The sequence below is a fragment of the Taudactylus pleione genome, unplaced genomic scaffold (genome assembly GCF_031769625.1).
Source record: "Taudactylus pleione unplaced genomic scaffold, aTauple2 ptg000330l, whole genome shotgun sequence".
NCBI lineage: Eukaryota > Metazoa > Chordata > Amphibia > Anura > Myobatrachidae > Taudactylus > Taudactylus pleione.
Genome location: NW_028284731.1, coordinates 3,734,027 through 3,757,340, shown reverse-complemented (window position 1 = coordinate 3,757,340; position 23,314 = coordinate 3,734,027). Strand labels below are relative to the sequence as shown.

Here is a 23,314-nt window from a genome sequence, read left to right as displayed (position 1 = left end):
CACCTGGATACTGGATGTTTCTATAGGAAGCTTCCCTTCTTTAAAATTGGGACATTTCCATGATTGAACTACCAGCTACTACCATCCGGGATCGTGGTCAGAGATACCACTAACTTGCGTTGGACTCTTAAGTGATTTTGGACTATCGCTAATTAAGGATCCTTTTTCATCGATGCCACAAGCCGGTAAGCATTATTATTATAAATAGTTGGATTCTTTGTTTTCACTGGAAAACTTTTATTTACCAAGAACTTTACAGTTATTTATTCCCAAACACCCAGGTGTCTCATGAACATTTCAATCAAAGTAAAAGCAGTGTAATTTATACATGTAAGCTGTTTTTTATATTATTTTATATTGCTTTTTATATGATTAAATGACCAATCAATTTTAATAGATATTGCTTGTAGCGTAGCGCTGTTTATCTTGTTGTATTATATTGTTACCAGGAGACTATCTCGTATTTTAACAGTTGCTTGGTTAGACAGCTTATAGCAGCACCCATACATACTTTTTTAGTATATTTCTTCCAATATGGGTATATGTCATTTTTCAGCTTCAGCTACTATGCCTACATAAATGACTGAGGATCTCATTCAGAGTCGCTCGCTAGCGCTGTGTGCTCGCATGCGCCCGATGGTTTGCGTACGCGCATGCTTCGTTCTGCGCATACGCGAACTACTCTGTGCGATCGCATGCCACTCGCTCGCCCAGCAAAAGACAGCCCAGAGAAATGAGTGACAGGAGAGGCCGTTTGTGGGTGGTAACAGGGGCAGGACACTAATAACGGGGGAGTGGATGTGCGGACGCAGGCGTGCCTGAGTGTTTCGATGCCGTTTTAGAGGCGTGCATAATTAACACGCAGCGTCATAGTACACGTCACATGCCTGTTTTTTACACTGAAGTCCTCGCAGTGCTTGGGGTAGGGTAAGGCAACCACAAGCGCTGCGATCGCTTCCGATTGTCCTCGATGTCCCAATGTTTTAATACACTTCCTGGAGATGACGTGTACTGGTGGGCGGCTCTGCCTGTGCGATTGGGCGTACACTGGCCGCTCACTAAGACATGGTGGGCGTGCTTATGCCTTGCCGAGCGTTCGCTTCCCGTGCCGTCACTTTGACAAATTTGCATACACTGGGGCGAGCGATCGCATCTAGCGAGAGACTCTGAATGAGGTCCTGAGTGTGTAATCTGATGAGATTTTACAACACATCATAGGTGTTACTGGGAAAATTTCCCTTTATTTAATACAATTTTAGAATGCATATGGTATTTATAGCATTGTAGAAAACTTCTTTGCATATGAATACTCTGGTTCTTACATTAATATGTATTTGTTTTGTTTGCGAAAGAATTTAATAAAAGTTAAGTTTCAAACTTTAATTTTCTTCCAGAGCATGCCCCAAACGTACGTCTCATTTTCTATTTTTCAATTGCCTTAACTACTACCTCAGTCAATTTGATTTAACCCCCTGTGCTCAACAATGGATCTCTCGAAAACCTGAACTTTTAAGGTTCCTTGAGAACAGCATTTGGGAGACACTGGTGTAGGGGGTAATATTTGCCCACATGGCACTGGCCACACAATACTTATCACACCTCCTCGGTTTTCATAACAGACCCTTGAACATTTCCAGCCCCAGAGCCATGTGGCCTTTAATCCGGGCCTGCATTTCAAGAATATCACACAGGGTTCATCATGCACGGTGAGCATACCTTGCACATGTATGGATTGTTCAAATTTGTTACTGTAAAGAAGATAATCCTCATCACTCAGTTTATACTGTTGGAGGTCTGAAAGGAATGGAATTTACAGAAATATAAATCCCATGTCCACTTCATTTATTTTTATTAGAAATGTTTAGTTAAACGTGTAGAAATAAGTCACACTGTATCAACATACCGATTTCTCCTCAATTATTAATATAAGCAGAGACTGTCATAATGGGTAATAGGTGGGAAATTGTGATCTTTTGAAAATAACCATATTTAAAACAGGATTTGCAATTACAGAGTAGTTCATATTCTTAGAATTAACACAAAAGTCATTTTACAGTTGCATCCAATCTATTCATCAGAACAAGAAAGGGTGACCCATCTAGTGTGAGCTATAGAGGACTAGTTTTTAATTATCAGGTTTTGACCCAATAATTAAGAGTTTCTTATTGCCGCTATTCGTGGCAATAAGAAATTCTGTACTGCCCATATGTATTAGGAAATACATCCAGGGACACGGGCTCCGAGAGTTGCCAGTCCCTGCGATGTGCAAAGTAAAGTGAACGCTGATACAATCCCTTTACTTTGTACTGAGGAACCCCTGGCGACCTACTGCGCACATGGGGTCATCAGACCACCCATGCGTGAGAGGCAGGCATATATACAATATATACATAACTAATACACAACAAATAACCTTTAGTCAACGCTATATATCAGGAAGAAATTAAATCACCAATAAACTCCATTATCAATACACATCGTATTCTTGGCAAAATCAGCAGTAATGATTGGGACAGGTTGGACATCATTGCATAAGTAATATATCAGGAGACAAACAAAACCATATCTGAGAATCAATATAATAATAATAGTAACCATCAGTATCTGAATTAGCACATAACATGCATGAATGAGAACATAGGACATAAGAATATACAAGTGCTGTAATTTATGCTGAAGTTATGCAGAAAAAACAGAATATATATGTATACTGAATGCTAAAGGGACACTAGGGAAAATTTTAATATCTTAAAGTTGTTACATTGAGATTAACCTACTAAATATTGATGAATCTGGAGTGTAGGGTGTTTCCTTCTAGCTCAGCTGTTGTACTGATTTGTTACACTGCACAAGTCCTGCCAACTTCCTTAGGTCACTTACATCTATGTACTGTGTCAGGGCAGAGAATCGCTAATCGCTGTTGGCTGCAAACCCTTCTACAATCCCTTGTTAACCGCTTTAAATAACATTGCCTGTACATAAATTTCTGTGACTGCTTGAGCAATTATTTAAAGGGAAAGGGCAAGGGGTATCTCTAATCGTGACCACTTGTATACAAACAGCTTGTGCAATTATTTAAAGGAAAGGGCAAGGGGTATCTAATCGTGACCACTTGTACACAAACTGGTAGAGCGAGCCTGCTTATACCAAACCTGTGTGCATGCCTTAGTTATATACCTGATGTTCCCAGATATTTTACGTTTTTGTCTACTGCCTGTATTTCTGTATATTACAGTTGATCAAATGTTCTCAGAAATAAGTTTATTTAAGATGATGTAACAGTATTTGGCTGTGTAATAACCTGCCATGTTTTTCTTAAGCTCATTAGGGATTCAACAGCAGAACCACTTTCCTGCAATAGAGAATCATGAAAATCTATTTGTAAGAAACAACGCAGGGAGATTTTACATTCTGCCCAGGAGCCACAGAGGAATTTATTCCAGGACATAAATTAGATTAAATAAGGGCTATTTATATGGTGATGAGGGGACCCCGTTACTTTGGGAGATTGGGCATTGGATGTCTCTCCTTCAAAGCTCCCTCACACACACACACACATGCTGGCTCACTCGCTCTCTCTTCTGTAACTACATGTTCAGCCTGCAGATTAAATAACCGACAAATGTCCCCATGAGGACATTTTAAGGTTAACTCCCTCCCATCCAGAATGAGACAAAGGTTTTTTTTATTCTTCAACCTTTTACAAGTGTAAGAGCCAGCAAAAAAAAAATAGGTCTGGTGGAATCCCCTCTGTGCGCTTGGCATAGAGCAGTAGCAGACAGCTAATTTCAACATGCAATAGACCATTATTATTAACTCAATTATATTTGGTTACTCTGGTTTACATTCTGTAATAGAATTATGATTAGGTAGGAAATTACATGATATAGCTATTAAGGTACCAGTAATCATTTGAAATTTTGTACAATCATATGTGCAGTGTTATAGGTCACAAATTGCATCTGCGCTTTTGGTTGTGACAGTATGATTTGTCACATTATCACGTGTGGTCTAATAAAGATGCTGCAAGCTGGGACATTATCAGTTGGTTGCAAAAAAGATTTATTCAATTACTAGTTAGTTCCATACATATGCAGGTTATCGGATATGCGACAAATCACTAGTGGAGCTTACAGTAGCTCTAAAAACTAAAACTGGAATTGCTAAGGAACATGCTGAACTAATATGTATTGTAAAATCGGAATATGTTTTGGAGGGGTTGGGTATGAAATGCTGAGTGTCAGGATCCCGACAAGGTTAACATATATGTTGATCTATATGTTAACCGTCCCTCTTTGGTGTCTAACCCTAACCCCACCCTTCCCTATTGTCTGAACCTAACCTCCCCCTCGCCACACCTTAAACCTAACTCTCCGCCCTTAGTGCCTAACCCCTAAAATCTAACCCTCCCCCCAACTTACCTTCGGCATCCCAACCGCTGCGATGCCGAACGCATCCAGTTTTGGGGAGCTTTGTTGAATAAAGCAAGTGGTCTCCCCATTTTAATACATATTTAAAAATGTATTGTATGGTAAACTCAATCAAGTATTGCACTAATCGCTACCCATAAATCTACCTATATTGTGTTAAGCTGGGTACACACTGACAGATCTATCTGTCCAATCTGTCTGGTGGGAAGGAAATTCTGGTAATGTATGGGAGCAAATACCAATAGAAATTTGCTCCAAAACCCTGGAAGACTGACCAGATTTTCCTTTCCACCAGACAGATTGGACAGATATATCTGTCAGTGTGCAACAAATGGCTAAAGCTTGGTACAAACATGACTTCTTTGTTTTAGTTGATCTCCTTTGACAGCCCTTCCCTGATGCCAGTGGCATTGTATGCAGGAGAAGAGACTATCAGAGCCCCATTACACTGAACTGGTGACCTTGTGAAGCCCTTTCTAGCTCTAATACACATTGGTCTGTGATGATGTAATAATTGTTCATTCACGGTGTATTATAAAATCCAGAAATGGTTTGGTGTTATTTCGGCACCAATATACGTCTATTTAGAAGTTTACTGGCATTTTACATATGTAGTTTGTCTTAGAGCTTGCAAATATCTTCAAAATAATATACAGCCATATTATATAATCTACTATAAATTACATTATCTGAGTAATACGTTAACCTGCAGTTCTTTAAAAATGTATTATTAAATGCATAATATATCCATTAAATATAACCAATAGACCTATATAACTTTTTATTTATACAACCATCTATTCATATGTATATGCAGTACACTGTTCACAGATCTATCGCCAGGTGCCCGTGTCTGGCACAATATACAAGATGGAAGAAGGACTGTTAAATTAACGTGAACAAATAAAACAAATAAATATTAGATGACACTCCTGCCAACCCAGCTGTGTGACTTACTCTCATTGTTGGGCGTCTTGTCTCACTGTCACCATTCCAGTAGTAGCAATACACCCTGGCTTACATCTACATTATTATACATAATATACTTTGTAACATAACTATGGCTGACACCCTTTCTGTGAAACATTTGTTATTAGATATATAGTGAACACTAGCATTATTGATACGCCAATAACTCAGGTGCTTCTGACATTAGGCAAATATTAGCAACTGTGTGCTACATACTCCTGTACCATTAACCTTTGAAATTCAAAGGAAGTGATCAGGAAAATGTTCTACTTGGACATACATAAAGATGGATCCACTGACTGCACACCCCTAGCACCTACTGGGTTAAACTAGTTACTCCTTGTAATTTCATTTTCCTGCTGTTTTCATGTCTCCTTTCCCGATGATAGATGATTTTCTGAATGGCTCCCTAAAACATTAATCCTTCATTTCATGCATCATGCCACCCCAACCTTAGATTTAAACCTATATTTTACATTTGCATACTTGTGTTAATTATGCTGTAGGTGTATGTGGTAAGATGGTTTATGAATTCAAGCATGTTATTTTGTGGCTCCAGAATTATGCTGCTACTAAATCTTCTCATATTTGCTATATCCACTTTCTTCTCCCTCTGCTGACAGATTAATCATCCACTGCAGTGTTGATCACGTCTCACCTGATATAAGTTTATGGTGATTATCTGGTACTGTAAGATGAAGCAATGGTGTTTCCTTCATCATGTTCAGTGTAAACCTTTTCCCTTCATCCTGTGTTACAGATTCTTTAAGGATTGTTTTCCACATATACTTAGGTTTTCTATAACTCGCAGGTTTTAGTTTCTTAGCTCTCAAGGGTTACCTTTCCAAAATGCACAGAATATGCTCAGTCTCCTGTGTCTTGTCCTTAAACATTTTTCCCAAACGCACTAGCCTCTATATGTCAAGTCAGTAATGGTCACACGCTGATCTTCAGTTGTTTTTTTTTATTTAAAATCAACACTTCTTCGTTTTAACAAAACAATACTGAAACACTTCCCGCATCAGTCACACAACTTTAAGACTGACAAGATGAAAGAGAATATATATAAAATATACATATAAAAATACTGCAGTTTCATTTTTAAAAACCATCAGCACAAACTGAATTAGGTCAGTACAATTTCATGGCAGCATCCTCTCTTCAAACAACTCCCTCCCTTCCCTTCAGTCCCCTGCCTCACTTGCAATGTCACAGATTTAGAAAATGTTAAACATGCCAAGTGTGTAAGGCGGGCGAAGAAGCAGAATAAACAGGAATTTGCAAACAAAGAGAGAGTCACTTGTCATTCATGTAGGAGCAAAGGCAAAAGTAACAGGTAGCGATGGTCAGTTTTGACCTTTTGCACAAGTTAAAATAACGACTGCAAAACTGTGTAAATATATATATGTACAATAACTTTGAGTAGTGTAAATGCAAGGCATTTTCTTTTGTGCAAAACACTTTTGCATCAAACAACACCTATGAATATATTTTAGTGTCCAAAATAAGTCCATTACCAATGGGTCAAGAACCAAAAATGAGTTGACATTGTTTTGAATGGGTGAAAGATGATTATCATTTTTGTGTTACCACAAAACAACTGATACTTAAGCATCATTGGGCAAGTCCCTAATTGCTAACTGTTTTAATCCAAATAATATTTAACTGTTGAGCAATTGTGATGAATTGCAACTGAAAAAGGCCATTAACTAATAAAACGTTCTATTTGCACAAAACATTTCAGTAGCAGTATATGCTCCATAAGTGTGTAAAAAAAAGCCTAAACTAAGGCTTCAAAGCTTGATGTAAGATAAAATTGTGAAATATATATCACCAACCAATCAGCTCCAAAGTATCATTTCTTAAACACAGCCTGCAAAATGTAAGTTAGAAGCTGATTGGTTGGTGATCTATATCTCACAATTTTATCTCCCATCAAGCTTTGATACATATGCCCCTAAGTGCGGGCAAGTAGAAGGCAATTCCTCACTTATAATTATAATTGATTCTGGAGCATAATCGCTCAGTGAGAAGTTAATTGCAATGAATCAGGTCCTTCAGCATATGTGAAATCTGCTGTAATCTCTGACCACCTTACTAAAGGTAACATTACCTTCCCCTCAAACAGAATGGAAAGAATCAGCATCTTTTTTTTCCTTCTTTGAACCACCATGCCAGTCCTTCAAAAATTTATAAGAATAAATTCAGACCAAATACATGAAAATCAATCACATTGTACCTTTCAGTGATAACGGTGTTATGTCTACATACACACAGAGTTGAATTGTTAGAATAAAATAAGGTAGTTATTCATGGACCACCCTTGTTACACTTGTGTTGATATCTCCGTACTTCATTGTGACCCTTGTGGATATCTCCAGAGAACTAGTGATGTCTGCAGCTGACAGGTAATGGATCACAATTCTTCAAAGAAGGCTACTCTGCACTGTGTGCTCTGCAATGTGAGCTGTTGGGAAACAGAGAACATTAGGAGTGTATAGTAAGAAACGTGGCTACATTAATTCAGAAGACCAACACTGAGCAAGTACAGAACCAAACACATTTTATGACATGCAGGACCAGGAACCATAAAGCCAAGTGTGGACAGTGCTCTTGTAGATTGTTAGTCATAATAGTACTATTACTGCATATTGTAACTGATGCAAATGCCTAACAATGACCTTACACTCTTACATTCTTAAAATGTATTATCACAGTATTAATGCCATTGCTACCTCTGTCTGCTTGTAGTGACATTAAAGCTGCAGATACAAGCCTGTGCTAGTCATACTTCAAAATACTTATGCAAGTCTTTACTAGCCTTATCCCCAGGGACTTTGTTCCTTATTTGAGTTAGTCCCATCTCAGTATCTTCTAGTCCTTTCTTCATATTAGCTGCACGACTCCACGGATGATTGTTATCCATGGCTATGGTAATACATATGCTAGGCAGACCACACTATGTTTTGTCTCTAGATGACAAGGTTAAGTAATATTTGTCAGACTCAATCAAGATTTTGTGAGCTCTATAATACAGTGTTGGGCACAGGATGTTAGTCTTGCATAGACTGCCAGTAGGCTAACAAAATAAGGTCTTTTTTTTTTTTCTAGCTTGCAAATGCTCACGTACAGTTCCCAATAAACAGTCAGTGTGTATAGATCTATGTCCTGCCAAGTGTTTCCCTGCTGAATAAAACAATTATATTGGTGTATTAGAGAGTGGCTGGCTGTGATGTCACCAGGAACAGCTGACTTAGTGTTGGTTTGTATGACTATGTATTGAATTGACTCAACTAACACATTAAAAACATCAGGAAACACAACTCCTATGCTCTCACAATAAGAGGCACACACAGAGTTTTACAGCAGACGGAAAGTATATAGGAGAGTTACTTTTTTAACACACAACAAGAACATGGCATTTTAGTATTGTACAACAAGCAATCAATATGGCTGGAAAGCACATGCACTAATCACAGAAGACATTATTTTGTAAAATGTTATTTCCATAGTATTGACTGCAACCTATTACACTTCTTCTCTATGTCCCACCCTTATGTTCCCAGAGGAAAACAAATGCAATTTTCGCAACACATTAACTACTCGTTACCTATAGAAGCACAAATGTGTTGCTTCTAACTACAAAATAAAAACAAACAAAATTGATTACAAAAAATTGTAATTAAAAACATTTGTAAATTCAATTATTTATATATAGATGAAAAGGAAGCTGCAGCTTTAGCATTCCAGGTTATGAAACAAAAGGGATGGAAATCTTTCAGTCAAGTTCTTTTTATGACCTGGTGTAAATGCTTTGTATATGCATTATTTATATGGTAGCGGTTCAGAGTGACTGTTGAACCAGTGTTCTACTGTACACAATCATGACAGAAACAATTTCACATAGCAAAAACATTACAGGCAGTGTATGGTATAGAATGTCTATTTTCTACCACACTGTAGATATAAACTGTGATGAATAAGACCGTTTACCAATGGTTATAGGGTTTACAAAATAGAATATACATTGCATCAGAGTTCCGTACTGCTCACACGAGTCAAAAAAAAAGCTGGTAAATTGACAACTAACAATACTTTTAGGGGCCTATATATCAAGTTTTTTTTTTTTTTTTAGACAATTATGTAGAAACTGCATTTTCTGGCTTAATATTATGGATTGTAGCAATGTACTAATAGCACGATGCAGGATGCAGGATGCAGGTAGATTTCACATAAATCTCCAGCAGAGTGCAGTTCTCACTATTCTCAATGCGACTACGATCTCTGCCCTATGTACAAACTTCAAAAAGCAATGCTGCAATTCCACAATTATTAGCACATAGGCCCCTTAGTCTTTATACGATGCACTGTGTGTACTGTCAATGCATTTCTCAAAAGGAATCTATGATTAACTGTTCACCTCCAGTACAACAATACAGGCTAACCAAGAAAACAGATAAAATGTTTTTCTTTCTACAGGTCGACTATAAAATTTTACTTTCTAAGGTAAAATATATAATACAATTTTTTTTTCCCTTTCTGTGTACAAATGGATTGATCAAACAAACAAAAAAAGACTAATGTAAATGTAACAGGGAACAGCATTCACCACAAAGAAAATGCAGAGCATACCACTGACCAATGAGCACATGTGAAGTCACCTGATACTGAAGGTTACTTCTCTAAAAATGATTAATGCAGCTTGTCCAAGTTATAGACATTACAAGGAGAGGGCATCCACAGAAATTGACAACTGGCAGGCCTGCATACAGTGTCCATTTACCGATGCCTTCCCTGACCTCAATTAATCTTTGCACATGCCAGATCGAATTAATCGAGACTCCCCCTATGACCTTCATTAAACAGGTAAGGGAACCTTCCACTGTAGTACTAGACTTTGTAATTCTATTTTCTGTATCTTACATACATGGAAAGCAATCAGCTACTGCTTATTTGTATGGCTGACTGGAATTTTTTTTTCATATACGACTACACCATGAAAAGTTACGTTATGGTGACAGTTATACATCGTGATCGCGAAATACGGGCTATAGTGTGTTTTTACGCGATACAGGAAGTGAGGGACTAAATTTTTTTTCAAAATGACTGGGTCCCATAGGACCTGGGTGCGAGTCCCCGACTTGTGTGCTCGCCGCAGAGCAGCCAATCACAGCCGGCAGTGATTGGTTGGGGAGATGCTGCCGGCGGTTACTGGTTACTGCAGCGCACACACAGCGGCAGCAGCAGCCAAATCACCATCAGCAGCACCTCGTTCAATCACCGCCGGCAGCATTCACCAACCCATCACTGCCAGCGGCGACTCATGATCAAATCGCTGCCGGCTGTGCGTTTTACCTGACCTCCACGCTGCTCTGGTTCGTGCTTCCTCCTAACTTACCCCAGGGGTAATGGATAGATCCCCTTCAGTAGAAGTACCCTGATGTCGTCCTTCGTCTGTGTGACTGCAGTATCACTGTAACTGGCAGCAGGTAAATGGTATTTATTATAGCACAGGAGGAGCACAGACTGTGTCCTAATGTCATTTTTATACAGGGGAGCATTCTCTAGTGCTCTGTAGTGCCCTGTTGATTATATGTGGAGACTGACTTGTGTCCCATTATAATAATAGTGGTGCAAACTATTGTACCCCTTCTGCTCTCCTGTGTAGTCTCCTCTCCCACCCCTGTGCCCCTTTCTGTACTCCTCCTGCTCTCTTGTGTACTCTCCAGCTCCACTATGCCCCGTTCCCCTCTCCCCATGTCTGTACCCTTCTGCACCCTCTCTCAATGTCTGTTCCGCTTCTGCTCTCCTGTGTAACCCCCCTCCCACCCCTGTGCCCCCTGTTCCCTTCTCCCCATGTAATTCTCAGTGCAAAATATGCGCTATAGCGCGGTTTTACACGCTACAGGCAGTGAGGCATAATTTGTTATAGGACCCAGAGACTGGAGTAGGACCCACATTTTTTTTTAAAGTGAGGGGTCCCTGGGACCCATATTTGTTTTATTCAGCGCGATCACTGATATAGGTCTTTCTAATTTATAATCAGGATTCAAAACACAAATATTATTGAGGAAAAGCCTTGCTGTAACCCAACTGTAATTGTGAGGCTACATCCAGCCTGAGAGACAACCCGGTGGCATTACACAACAGCATGGCAACCCTACTTCATACGTCGTAAAATTGGATGGAGAACAGCACAGTATTTCCCAGTGTCCCAATTTGATTACTACTCTAAATGTGAATTGTTTCATGTTAAGTAGGCTACATTTCAAATCTAAAAATTATATATATAATATATATATATCTGAAAGAGCGGCACTCCCAGTAAAAGCTCAATCAAAGGGTCCCAGACCACTAGGTGAGTTCAACATTTCAAATTTTTATACAAATTTTTCATCAGGATTTTGTATAAAAATTTGAAACGTTGAACTCACCTAGTGGTCTGGGGCCACTTAAATTGAGCTTTTGTTATACCGGAAGTGCCGCTCTTTCAGCACTATCTATTTGGACATCCTATGTGGGAAGGCACCCAGGATCGCGTTTTTTTTCTGAGTCAGAGTGCCAAGCAGGGCAATGTGTGTGTGCATAATATTATATATATATATATATATATATATATATATATATATATATATATATATATATATATATATATATATATATATATAAAAGTCACTGTAGCCGGCACTCCACAATAACCACAAATACTTGCCCAGGTGCCATCTGAGGTGGAGAAGACCTGTTGAATAAAAATGCAAAACAGCGGCACTCACGGGGCTGAATAAATAAGAGTCAGGTACACAATAGGTGTATGTGATTTGACGTTTCAGTTGGTGAAGACTTTCATCAAGAACGGTTCTTCACTGAAACGTCGAATCACATACACCTATTGTGTACCTGACTCTTCTTTATTCAGCCCCGTGAGTGCCGCTGTTTTACATTTATATATATATATATATATATATATATATATATATATATATATTATACACATACATATATATATCGTACATGGCCAAAATTTTGCGGACACCTGAATATCACACCCATATATGCTTTATAAACATCTCACTACAAAGCTAAGGGCATTTATATGGACTAGGCTCCCCCTTTGCTGCTATAACAGCCTCCACAGACCATTATTGTTCCCCAACAGAACTTTACATCAGGCTGTAGCATTCGGGCAGTAAGCGTTCTCCTGGCAGCCACCAAACCCAGATTCATCTGTCAGACTGCTAGATGGTGAAGAGTGATTTATCACTCCAAAATATGCAGATGATTTGGCATTATGCATGGCAATTAGGGACTTGTGTGTGGCTGCTTGAGGATAACCTAATCCATCAGACTCACAATGAACAGTTCTTTTGTTGAAATTGCTTTCAGAGACAGTTGTGCAGGGTTTAACTGGCCCACAGGGGTACAGGGGAAATCCCCGGGGGACCCCACCGACTGTGGGCCCACCTCTCTCTTCTAGGTGTCAGGTTCCAGATTATAAATGATAGTTTGTTACTCTATTAGATGTCAGTTACCTGGTGTAGCAGGACCACTGATCAACATGGGGGCTTTGTTCCCTTCTATAGATATGGTACCCCAGAACCAGGGGCGGGCTGGGCCGGGGGGCAGGGTGCCATGTAAAGTAGCGTCCTGGGCCGCCTCCTTTACAAACTTAGTAAAAAACAAAACAAAAAACACTGATACTGTCGCGCATAGACGGCCGTATTACAACTGAAGTCTGCTGTCTGTGGCTTTGCTCACTGCTCAGTGAGCCAGAGCTGACAGCCTGAGCATGCCAAGCAGGAGGAGAGGGGAGGGAGGAATCACCTGCTGGGCCTAGTAAACACATTCGGAGATCAAGGCTTCCAGACAGGAGGCGTGGTGTGGGCTGAGCCACTCGCGGCTGCTGACACGCCCACACCACGCACACAGTATGAAGGCACTGATTTCTCAATGTGTTAGAGCAGAGCGGTTGCTTAGTCTGCAGCGGCGCAAGAGGCGAGAGGGCAGCACTGCCACTGAGCTCCTCTGGGAGGCTCAGACGCGCCCGGGCCATGCCTAGACGCAGAGGGTTGACATCACAGGTCACGCCTGCCGCTTTGCCTGTGCTGGCGCCCCAACACTTTTTTTCAGCCCAAGACCCACGGAGGTGCTCTGACAGTGGAGCAGGAGCCGAGAAGACAGGGGAACATGTGAAGAGAGAAGGTTAGTGAAGGGGCTGGGGGACACACAATAACGGAAACTGATGTGTAAGGGGGGGGGGGGGGGGGGAGTGCAGAATAACAGACAACGATGGGGAGGAGGGGGGGAGGGAGCAGAACAGACAAACATGAGGAGGGGGAGGCACAATAACAGATGGGGAGAAGAGGGGTGTGCACAATAACAGTTGAGGAAGAGGAGGAAGGGGGGATACAACAACACAGATGGAAAGAAGGGGACGATGACACAATCACGCAGATGAGGAGGGGGAAGCACAATCACACAGATGAGGAGAATGGGGGACAATAACACAGATGGGGAGGAGGGGGGAGCAGAATAACACAGATGGGGAGGAGGGGGGAGCAGAATAACACAGACAGGGAAGTGAACCAGAGCAGGAACTGTACGGCTGCAGCCAGTGACCCCTTCACAGAGTGTAATCATTCTGAAAATATGGGGGGGGTCTCTCAAGAGGCTGAAAATCACTGTTAGAGGCCCAGCAGGTGATCCCCCCACAGCTTGGTAAGAGCTATAATAGTGAGGGAATGTGATCTGTGTTAGTGGGGGGATCTGTATAGGTGCAGCTCTGCATGTTTGTGAGGGGGTGATCTGAGTGAATGGGGATAGCTGGGTGGGGGTCTGTGAGGTGGGAGATCTGAGAGGGGAGAGATGTGTGGGAGGGGGGGATCTTTATGAGTTCAGTGCTGTATGTGTGTTGGGGGTGAGCTGTATCTACAGTTTTTCCTCTCACGTCAAAGCACTGTTGCATGGTATGCAAATACGTATCATGATGACCCGTAATATGCGTGACAATTGGGGTGATGCCCCTGGAAGGTTATCTGCCTGTCTATCTATAAGAATCTTTGGGTTAAGCAATACCATGTTTCGTTTTGTCTTCTAAATATTTGTTGTACATGAAAATCATTTTAGGATAGGCCGTCACTTATGGGCCAGTGCTCTGTACGCCCCCAGGCTAAAAAAGTTGCCAGCCAGCCCCTGCTGAGAAGAGAGGGCTGTCTGGCTTTTGGTGGTGCTGAACACAGAGATCTGTCAATGAGGAACAGGTCTGTCAGTATTACAAGTCACAGCAGCACACCATTCAGGTCTGTCAGTACACATGTCACAGCAGCACACCATTCACGTCTGTCAGTACACATGTCACAGCAGCACACCATTCAGGTCTGTCAATATACATGTCACAGTAGCACACCATTCAGCTACTGTCACAGGCACATTCTGCAGGAGACACGTAGTAGTGACTTTCCCTCCTCTTGGCGAGACAGCTGCAGCATCCAGACACATGTTCTAAGCCATAACCTCACCAGGACTAGTATAGGGGAGCTGACAATCCCGATGTTATATTAACATCAACATCTCCTTTATGAGGTGCAGTGACTTTTATTCTAACAGTCAAACGTCATGAGGCAATTGCCCTGTCAAGCTGTAAGATTTTGTCATAGAATAGAAGTGCTCAGGTTTGCAGCTCTTCCAGGTATCTGAGGAGAACTCAGCCCATATAAGTTGACTGCCCGAAACGGGGACTAAACATTTAATACCCCAAGCTATTAAGAGTTTTAGCTGCACCAGGATGGAAAACAAACCTAAGTAGTCTTCAGACTCTGCAGCTTACAAGTATTAGCACTTCCCAAATACTGTTTAAACTTTTCGGATCCTAAGACATGAATGGACTTAGTAAATTGCTATAGACACAGAACTGAGGTTTCCCCTGCAGTGACTGTACGGTTAAGGAATTCTGAAGGGGTTCAGTGCCCATCATTTAAGTCATCTTAAACAGCAGGGAAATAAGTATCTAACAAACCCGGGTTTGCACCATACAAGGGTCCAACATAGCAACAACAGTCTTGCTACAGCCAGGATTCAGCGTCAGTTTACAGCCTTCTTTAAGGAAATCAATTATCTAACTCTGTGCACCAACTTAAAAGTGTCTGGCCAGAATGCACCAATTTTCATATTTAACATTACAGTGGGTTACTAGTTCTTAGTGTAGGTAATGTTACAGTTAATGCAGAAGGACACTTACTTATGATTTAGGAAAGTATTTATGTTATAACTTGTGTATCTAATGTCAACTACTAAAGATGCCCACACACATGCCGATGTGCGCACGATCAGCCGATGTGTACGATTTCCCTTGAAAATCTCCCCGGCAGCTCTGCACACGATCTGCACATAATTTGTATCCAATCTTCATATGATCTCTCCTGCATGCAGACTTTTCACTGTGTATTGTATCCTAGATTGTCAGACCTGCCCTACAGCATGGCATATCTGACGATGCGATGTACGACCAAGCGTGGACGCGAATCGCATCTTGATCGTGAGTGGGGACTCACGATTTCGGCATATTTTACACGATCTGACATTCCAATGCGTCAGAATTGGCCAGATCGGGTAAAATATTGCTATGTGTGTGGGCAGCTTAACTCAATTTGCCCCTACAGTAAATGCACTGAAGAAGTTCCAGTTTAATAAATATTTTGTTTCTATTTGTAACTGAGTGTGTTATACAAGTGTGAAAAGTTTGCATTTAAATACTGGTGTATTGTGAAAACCCATCTATGTTAAACTTAATGTATTGTTCCATCGGAGAACTAAATTGTTCTTGAAAAGTAAAGAAAATTACTCTTTAAAAATAAAGTGTTGGTTATTGTACTAAGGACCACACCATACTCCTTACCTCTCGGTTGGAACTGAAAGAAACAATAGAAAACACAACAGTGCAGAGGAAAACACCCTTAACAGGTAACATACGTTAAAATTTGTGATTTCACCATCTACCCCACCTGACGGGTTATCACATAGAGACTACACTAAGATTTGCCTAATGGTTAGACAAGCATCTGTGGTGACTGGCCACACCCCTCTGGTGGATGACTATGCCCCTTAAGCATGGGCCCCTACCACTGCATTCCCCCTATGGTCTCTTCATGCCCCAGTCCGACTGCAGTTGTGAGTGATACAAATGAGGAGAGTATGTGTACATGCTGCATGCTTCAGCACCACTCTACAAGCTTGTGCGGCCTACCACATTGCAACTGTGCTGCTGCAGTTCTTTGATGAGACCACTTAACAGTGCCACAATGAAAATATATTAAAAAGTCCAGTACTCTTGTAGTACATGTGTGACATGGCATGGGCCCTGTACTGTACATCACAGAATAGTTTGCCCGGTGTAAATTTGCACTCTTTTGTCCGACAGTGTTACAGTCAACACTTTCTGTACTCTTCTGTTTATCTTCAGTAATAGCTAAAAATCCTCACTGCCTTTTGATACAGCAACCATTTCACATTGCCTGGTTAAAGGACTTTACAATGATCGCTGCATACACACAACTAACTTTAATCTAGTATAATCAGCATGTAATGTTACATAATATTGTGGGAAATGATCACACTTCATTCATCCACATCACCAGCATGTGGTTTATTACACTACGACAACTACACCAATACATGCTTTCCTCATTTAGGTTCTGTAACATTAGCATCCCATCAAAGGGATACCCTCAGTCTATGAAACTAAAACATCAAGGGAAGTGGTTGTACTGCAGCTGTATTATCAACAGGCCAAAATTAAATATTTAAGTGGTCAAACACAGACATGATACATATTTCAGGCAGTTCTCTGCTCAGGCCCATGTGACAGAAACGTGTTAAGGATTCTGAGTGGTTATTACAGGCAGCTGGAGCATACACTAGAATCTCAGAGTTTCCACTCTGGTGCACATCGCAATGTGAGCAGGGAAAGCAGGAGAGGGGAGGGGGATTCCCTAGGGGCGCCTCCAGCTGCCCCCATTCTCTGTCGGCCAGCTTTTGCTCTCGCATCCAATTAGGAGTGATGTGGGGCGGCTGGCTTCCCCTAGAATATGGAACACCTCGTGTGTGAGAAGATGAGGGCGGGGTGATGAGACAGAGCCGTGGTGGAGAGGAAAGCCCTGTATATAAGGGGAGGGGAGCGCACTGATTTATAATGCAGCTCTCAGTACTTCTTCTACCGCAATGTATAATCCACTGAACACTACATTTGGTGTACACAGGAATCAATCACTCTTTTTATTCAAGTGTAGGATATGAGCCTCACTATATTAGCCAGTAATACACAAATACTAAGATGCTGTAATGAAAAAAAACAAACCCCAGAAAAGATAATTAGGAGCAGCATTATTTTCTAGGATGCATCTGAGAGCCCGGAGGGGAAGAGCAGCAGCAGTGCAGAGGATTAGGAAGGAGAGAAGCAACGCTGGACGTGGAAACTTCAGAGGTAACGAATAAGAAGAAAAGGAGATAAATATGGTAAATGTAACGAGATCGGAAACCCACTTTGTGTGCAAAATTATGACAAACCCCCGTAGCAGGCACTGAGCAACTAGAACAGAATAAGTATGGTTAGAAAGTCAGAAACATGGCAAGACAGAAATACACAAAACAGTTAACCAAGATTTAATGAGGGCTTATCTCGGAGCTCAGGAAACAATAGTGTTATTAATACAGCAGTGCCTAGGTACAGTACAAGCAGCATCACAGAGAAACAGAAACAAGTATCTGCTGTACTATGACAAGAGATGCAGGAACCAAGAGGGAGGGATATTTACAACCCAAAATTATATTTGATTATATTATGGAGGTACAGTATCAGCGGTGACACTGTGGGGGCTGAGCTTTCCGCAAAGGGTACCTGCTGCTTCTGCAGTGCAGACACTGCAGGAAATGTGCAGAGAATTGTACATGCAAGGACCAGAACTAGCACCGCAGGGAACAGTCTTTAACAAAAGGACAGATGCAGACAGCAGTGTTCATTTCGCAGAGAGCAAGGTTACTGATAACAGATAAAATAAGCTTTAGGAAAAGGGGATGAGTACAGAGGAAACATCAGTGCTAGAATGCAGCGCTCACACACAGAAGATGTATGCGGCAGTGCCGACAGGACAGGGGGTGGGCTATCTGGAAACTGTGGGTGAATGCAGCAGTACTGACATGGAAGGGGCTGCAAACAGGTGCAGAGAAGCACAGTCTGATGACTCCTCTGTGCAGGACAAGTAGCACCATATGTTTTCATACAACACAATTTCAACTGTACCTTAGATGTCATGAGAGCCAGGACTGCACATTAAAAACCTTTTACAGTATATTGCAGCTGGTAGACTAGTCACACCACTTCTAATTCTCATTGCTCCCTAAGTACGTTTCAAAAGGTCTGATTCTGCAAAGAAAAGAGTAGATAGAGGGAGCAGTGCTGACAATGCAGAAGACTGGCTCAGAGAGCATTGTGCAGAAGAAGGGCTTAGAGAAGGGGTTCCCAAACTTTTCCGAATCCAGGCGCCCTAGTGTATCAGCATTAATTCCACGGCATCTCGGGGCCAAATGTTTCTTATTGAGAAATTCAGCAAAAATTAAATGAAGTACATTGTGCTCATATGTCACCCTTAGGTTTCAGTTATGTGGTGGTTGACAGGGCTGCTCTTCTTTATATATTTATTTTGATTGGCATCCATTAGTACTTGTTTTGCCTATCACACTGACTAATAATCATTGTATTTGGTTCTGGGACCACTGGCTTAAGAGGGAAAAACTTCTGTGTGGATAATGCATGGGGTATTCTAAAAAACAAACAAACACACACAAAACCCCCCAAAAAATGATAGGTTTAAATGTAAACGGGAAAGCTTATAATACTGTAGATGAGGCAAATTTTTCAACACTGCACATAAAGGAGGCATTAATAAAATCAAAGTACCATACAAAACCAAATAGGCTGGCAAGATAGGGCAAACACTGAACACGATGATAAAGCACCTCTGACCTTGACACTAAAGCATCACCAATTAAAGTCTGTCCATGAAAGTTAGCAAGTTCAGACAGTCATATTAATAACAAAGCAAAAAGGAAATAAGGTCTATAAGGGCAAAATCTGATCTTATAACCTGCAGGCTAGTTACTCTTTCTGGTGTCCCCTACTAAGGTGGCTATGTGGGTAATAATGATCACTCAGAGAACTCTTTGGGCTGATCATACCAGTGCAATGCAACCAACATATACAGTTGGTTCCACCATTTTCTTTCGCCCTACAACTGTTTAATTCTCACTAAGACCAAAGATATACGGCCTGATTCAGAGGACAACGTGTACGTGTCTTTTGGTAGTCCCGTCTGCGACTTTATGCAAATGCCACTAGAAAGCACTTCCCTGGATACAGCCATGCATATGATTGTACAAGGACTAATACGCCCACCTTGAGCATCTGTAGGCGCTGTAATACCGCCTGGTGCATCTTTAGACGCCATCATCGGTCGCACAGTCAAAACTTACACCTACCCTATGGCAGGTGCAGATTATTGCTCTGAGTATGGCTTCCTATGAGAACGATTCTGGTCTCTGTAAGCAACCACATGCCCATAAGACAGACCATCGCTGTGCGCCTGCTTCTCCCCACCCAGCACTATTCCAAGACATTCCTCATACTGTGCATCTCATTTACAAATGTGCCTGTGTGTATATACACTGTGTAATGCTTGCACCATAGAAGTTTTTAGGGATTTTTGCACACGCACAGTAGTAAAGAATTGTTCAACTACATGAACATCAGCATTCCACATGCTGCAAAATCAGCACCATAAAGTTTCAATTTGAAGGTTATTCTCTTGTTTAAATCTGAAAACCTACAGACCTTTATTACATATATGTTATTCATTTGGAGATCTGTATGATCTATTTATTTATTTTCACGGTTCGTTTACCTCCTCCCTTTGTAAATGCCCCTCGTTGTCAGCACATCGCACATAAACTAAAGAATCCCGAAAACAAGGACCACAATCTAATTTGTATTAACTAGCTACCCATACTGTTGGACAATTGCCCTCACATACACACACAGGTTAGTAACATTAGTGTTATTAACAGAACACGCACACACACATGTACACAATACCTGGCACACACTATGGATCACGCTCAGATGCAGACAGCTCTCCTCCCCTGACAGGAAAAAAGAAAAATGCCAGAGCATGTGAAGATGAATATATGAGAGTGGGTGAAAGCAGCATGGCAGATGTAGTATTCATCTCAAATAACTACTCATGGATCTGTCCTAGCAGCCATGAGTTTATCGCTACAACAAATTTGTATACCTATATGTTTCTCTGTGATATGCAAGCATATTAATTAAAAAATATTGTATATTGTCTACAGATGCATTGTTACATGCATGCATACATATTTAATAATGAATATGGACGCACTGCCCCACATACTAAACTTGACTGTTCAATAACTGAACCCACTTTGCCATGACCTGCTCAGATCCCACCGCTAAACTGGTTCACCCACAATAAGCCCCAGTATGCCCATGATCACAATCCACAGGCTTAATATCTGTTTGATGTGGTCCACTTTGTATCTCACCTTTTTGATTGTATTTTGTTTGCTGCCTGCATTCTCATGCATTATATCCATTGCGCTCTCACGCTCTTTGAGCTTGAGGGATTCTATTTCTGTTTTGAGCTCATTCAGCTGTTCTTGCAGGTGGCGGCTCTTCTCCATGTACTCTACCCTGTGGAAACAGAACAGGCACATGTGTGTAATAACTCTAAAAGCTGCCCATCCACTACTAGATGCGGGGACAATGGCACGATTACGACATCATAATCGTGCAGTCGTCCCCCTAGGGGTGAAGTGCATACTCTGAACGTTCAGTGTATGCAGATCAATCATCCCCGAACATGGCAACCTGACGGCGGTCGTCAGGTTGACCGCCATGTTTGGGCGATGATAGAAGTTAAAACGACCGGCGGGCACGAGCATCGCTGGTTGTTTTTAACATTTTACTGCCCGATTTGCGGGCGATTACCAAGCGATTGAGCGATAGCAACGATCGTTATCGCTCCATCGCTAGGTTTAGTCGCCTAGTGAATGGGCAGCATTGCATAAAAATAAAAAAACACCATTACCAGAAAACATATAGATGTCACCAAAATACCTTAATGGTCTGCATTTACCAAATTAAATACATTTAAATTTAACAAGTGTTATATTTACAGCATGGAAGACTAATTGCCAGCCACACATGGTGTTCTAAATGTAGAGCTATAGGATAGACCAGTAATTGTTGACCCACACACTATTATACTTTACATTGAAAATAAATTTAACTGGCTTAAGGCCGTATTCAATATGGGAGCGAAAAGTCCGTGCTGGACTTTTCGCTCCACATCGCAGGTTTTCCGGGGATAACGTATCGGGCGTGTGCCCGCTTTATCCCTGTATCCAATTAGGAATCAACGAAAACGGGAGCCGGCGGAAAGGCAAGTATCGCCAAAAAACAGGAATGTTCGGGAAATATTCCAGGGACCCCCCTAATGATGTCTAGACATGGGGGATCACTATGGGTACCCCCATTTTTACCTGCTGAAGGAAGTCGGGGTTTCTAACAGCCGCGGCAGATGCATATTTGCGGCTATGAAGAAGGGGTGAAGAATAGCACTTAGATTTTTTGTTTTGTAAAAATAACTTTTCCTATCAAATTTGGGGTACATGAAAATGGGGGTAAGTATATTTTTAAGTTCCTAAAATGATATTTTAAAAATTCTGCAAAAATGCACCTGCCGCTACTCCTGCAATGAAGAAAACACCTGCCGCATTTAAGGGAACCCCTTTGGAATCAATTTTGCTATTTTTGAACTGTGTTCCCTATTTATTTTTTACACCCCGAAATTAAACAATTTTTTTGGGGTGTCCCAATTTTTTTTTTTAAAAAAAAAATATATATTTTTTTTTTTACACAGATCTTTTCTATTGGTCATTCCTAGGGGTGCAGGCTATTTTTTTTAAGCCTGCACCCCTAAACCACAATTCAGCACTTTTTTTTCGCCATGTAAAACATGGTGAAAAGTTATCCCCGTTTTTTTACAAAGACTTTTCGCACCGGCGAAAAGTCTTTATAATTGAATACGGGGATAATTGAAACATGCGAAAATGACGTCATCGGCGATCAATTTGGCTGCGATAAATTAATACGGCCCTTAGACTTTAAAACTCAATAGTGTAAGACCCTGGTGGGGGGGTTGATGGTATTTAAGTAGCTGCTTGACTTGACTATTGGTTTTTAACTCCCAGGTTAATTGCCTGGAGCTATTCAATTACTGCTCGTGGTAATACCTCCACTAGCTTAACATGGATTTCTGCTCACACCCTCCTGAGGTTACCGCGGGAAATAATTAAAAGGCTCTGGACACTTAACCCCGGGGGAAAAAACCATGAGGTAAGTACCACGGCTAATTGAATCTGCCCCTTAGTATTAAATAGCCCTATACTGTATATAATTCAAGGTACAAGTGTCTTTGAAATTAATATAATGATGATCAGAAGAAAGAAGTTATCTTGTCTCTCCTGTGTATGGGCCATAGGAGAACATTATAGACAGATCACATTTCAGAAATTATTTAGATCTACACAATACGTCCAAACTTAATTCAGAGAGGTAATAAACTTCGGGGACTTTATGTCCCAATTACTAGGAAGGTGCTCTGCAGAGCAGAGGTGAGCGTCAGCTACGCACACTTACCACTTTGTAAGGGAGTTTTCAGGGAAGGCAATGGGGGCAGAGGGGTGGCTTAGAGATATTAGGCACACCATGGAGGGCATGGCCAAATCCTTATAGTGACGCGGTTATGCCCCTGACCAGCTTCCAAATATTGCAGTGTTGGCAG

The 23,314-nt window shown here is 41.2% G+C and overlaps 1 protein-coding gene across 4 annotated transcripts in view; it reads right to left on the bottom strand.

Annotated features, from left to right (window-relative positions):
- Nucleotides 1-6,348: 6,348 nt before the first annotated feature.
- Nucleotides 6,349-23,314, bottom strand: part of NF2 (NF2, moesin-ezrin-radixin like (MERLIN) tumor suppressor) — a 116,783-nt gene continuing 99,817 nt past the window's right edge. For 3 of the 4 annotated variants that reach the window (XM_088443529.1, XM_088443532.1, XM_088443530.1), the window contains 2 exons: nt 21,012-21,159; nt 6,349-7,866 (listed from right to left, as the gene is read on the bottom strand). In XM_088443529.1, coding sequence (XP_088299655.1) covers nt 7,816-7,866; nt 21,012-21,159 — 199 coding nt within the window. In that variant the 3' untranslated portion in view covers nt 6,349-7,815. Of the gene's footprint in view, nt 7,867-20,538; nt 20,586-21,011; nt 21,160-23,314 lie in introns of all 4 variants that reach the window. The other variant, XM_088443531.1, reaches the window with a different exon arrangement.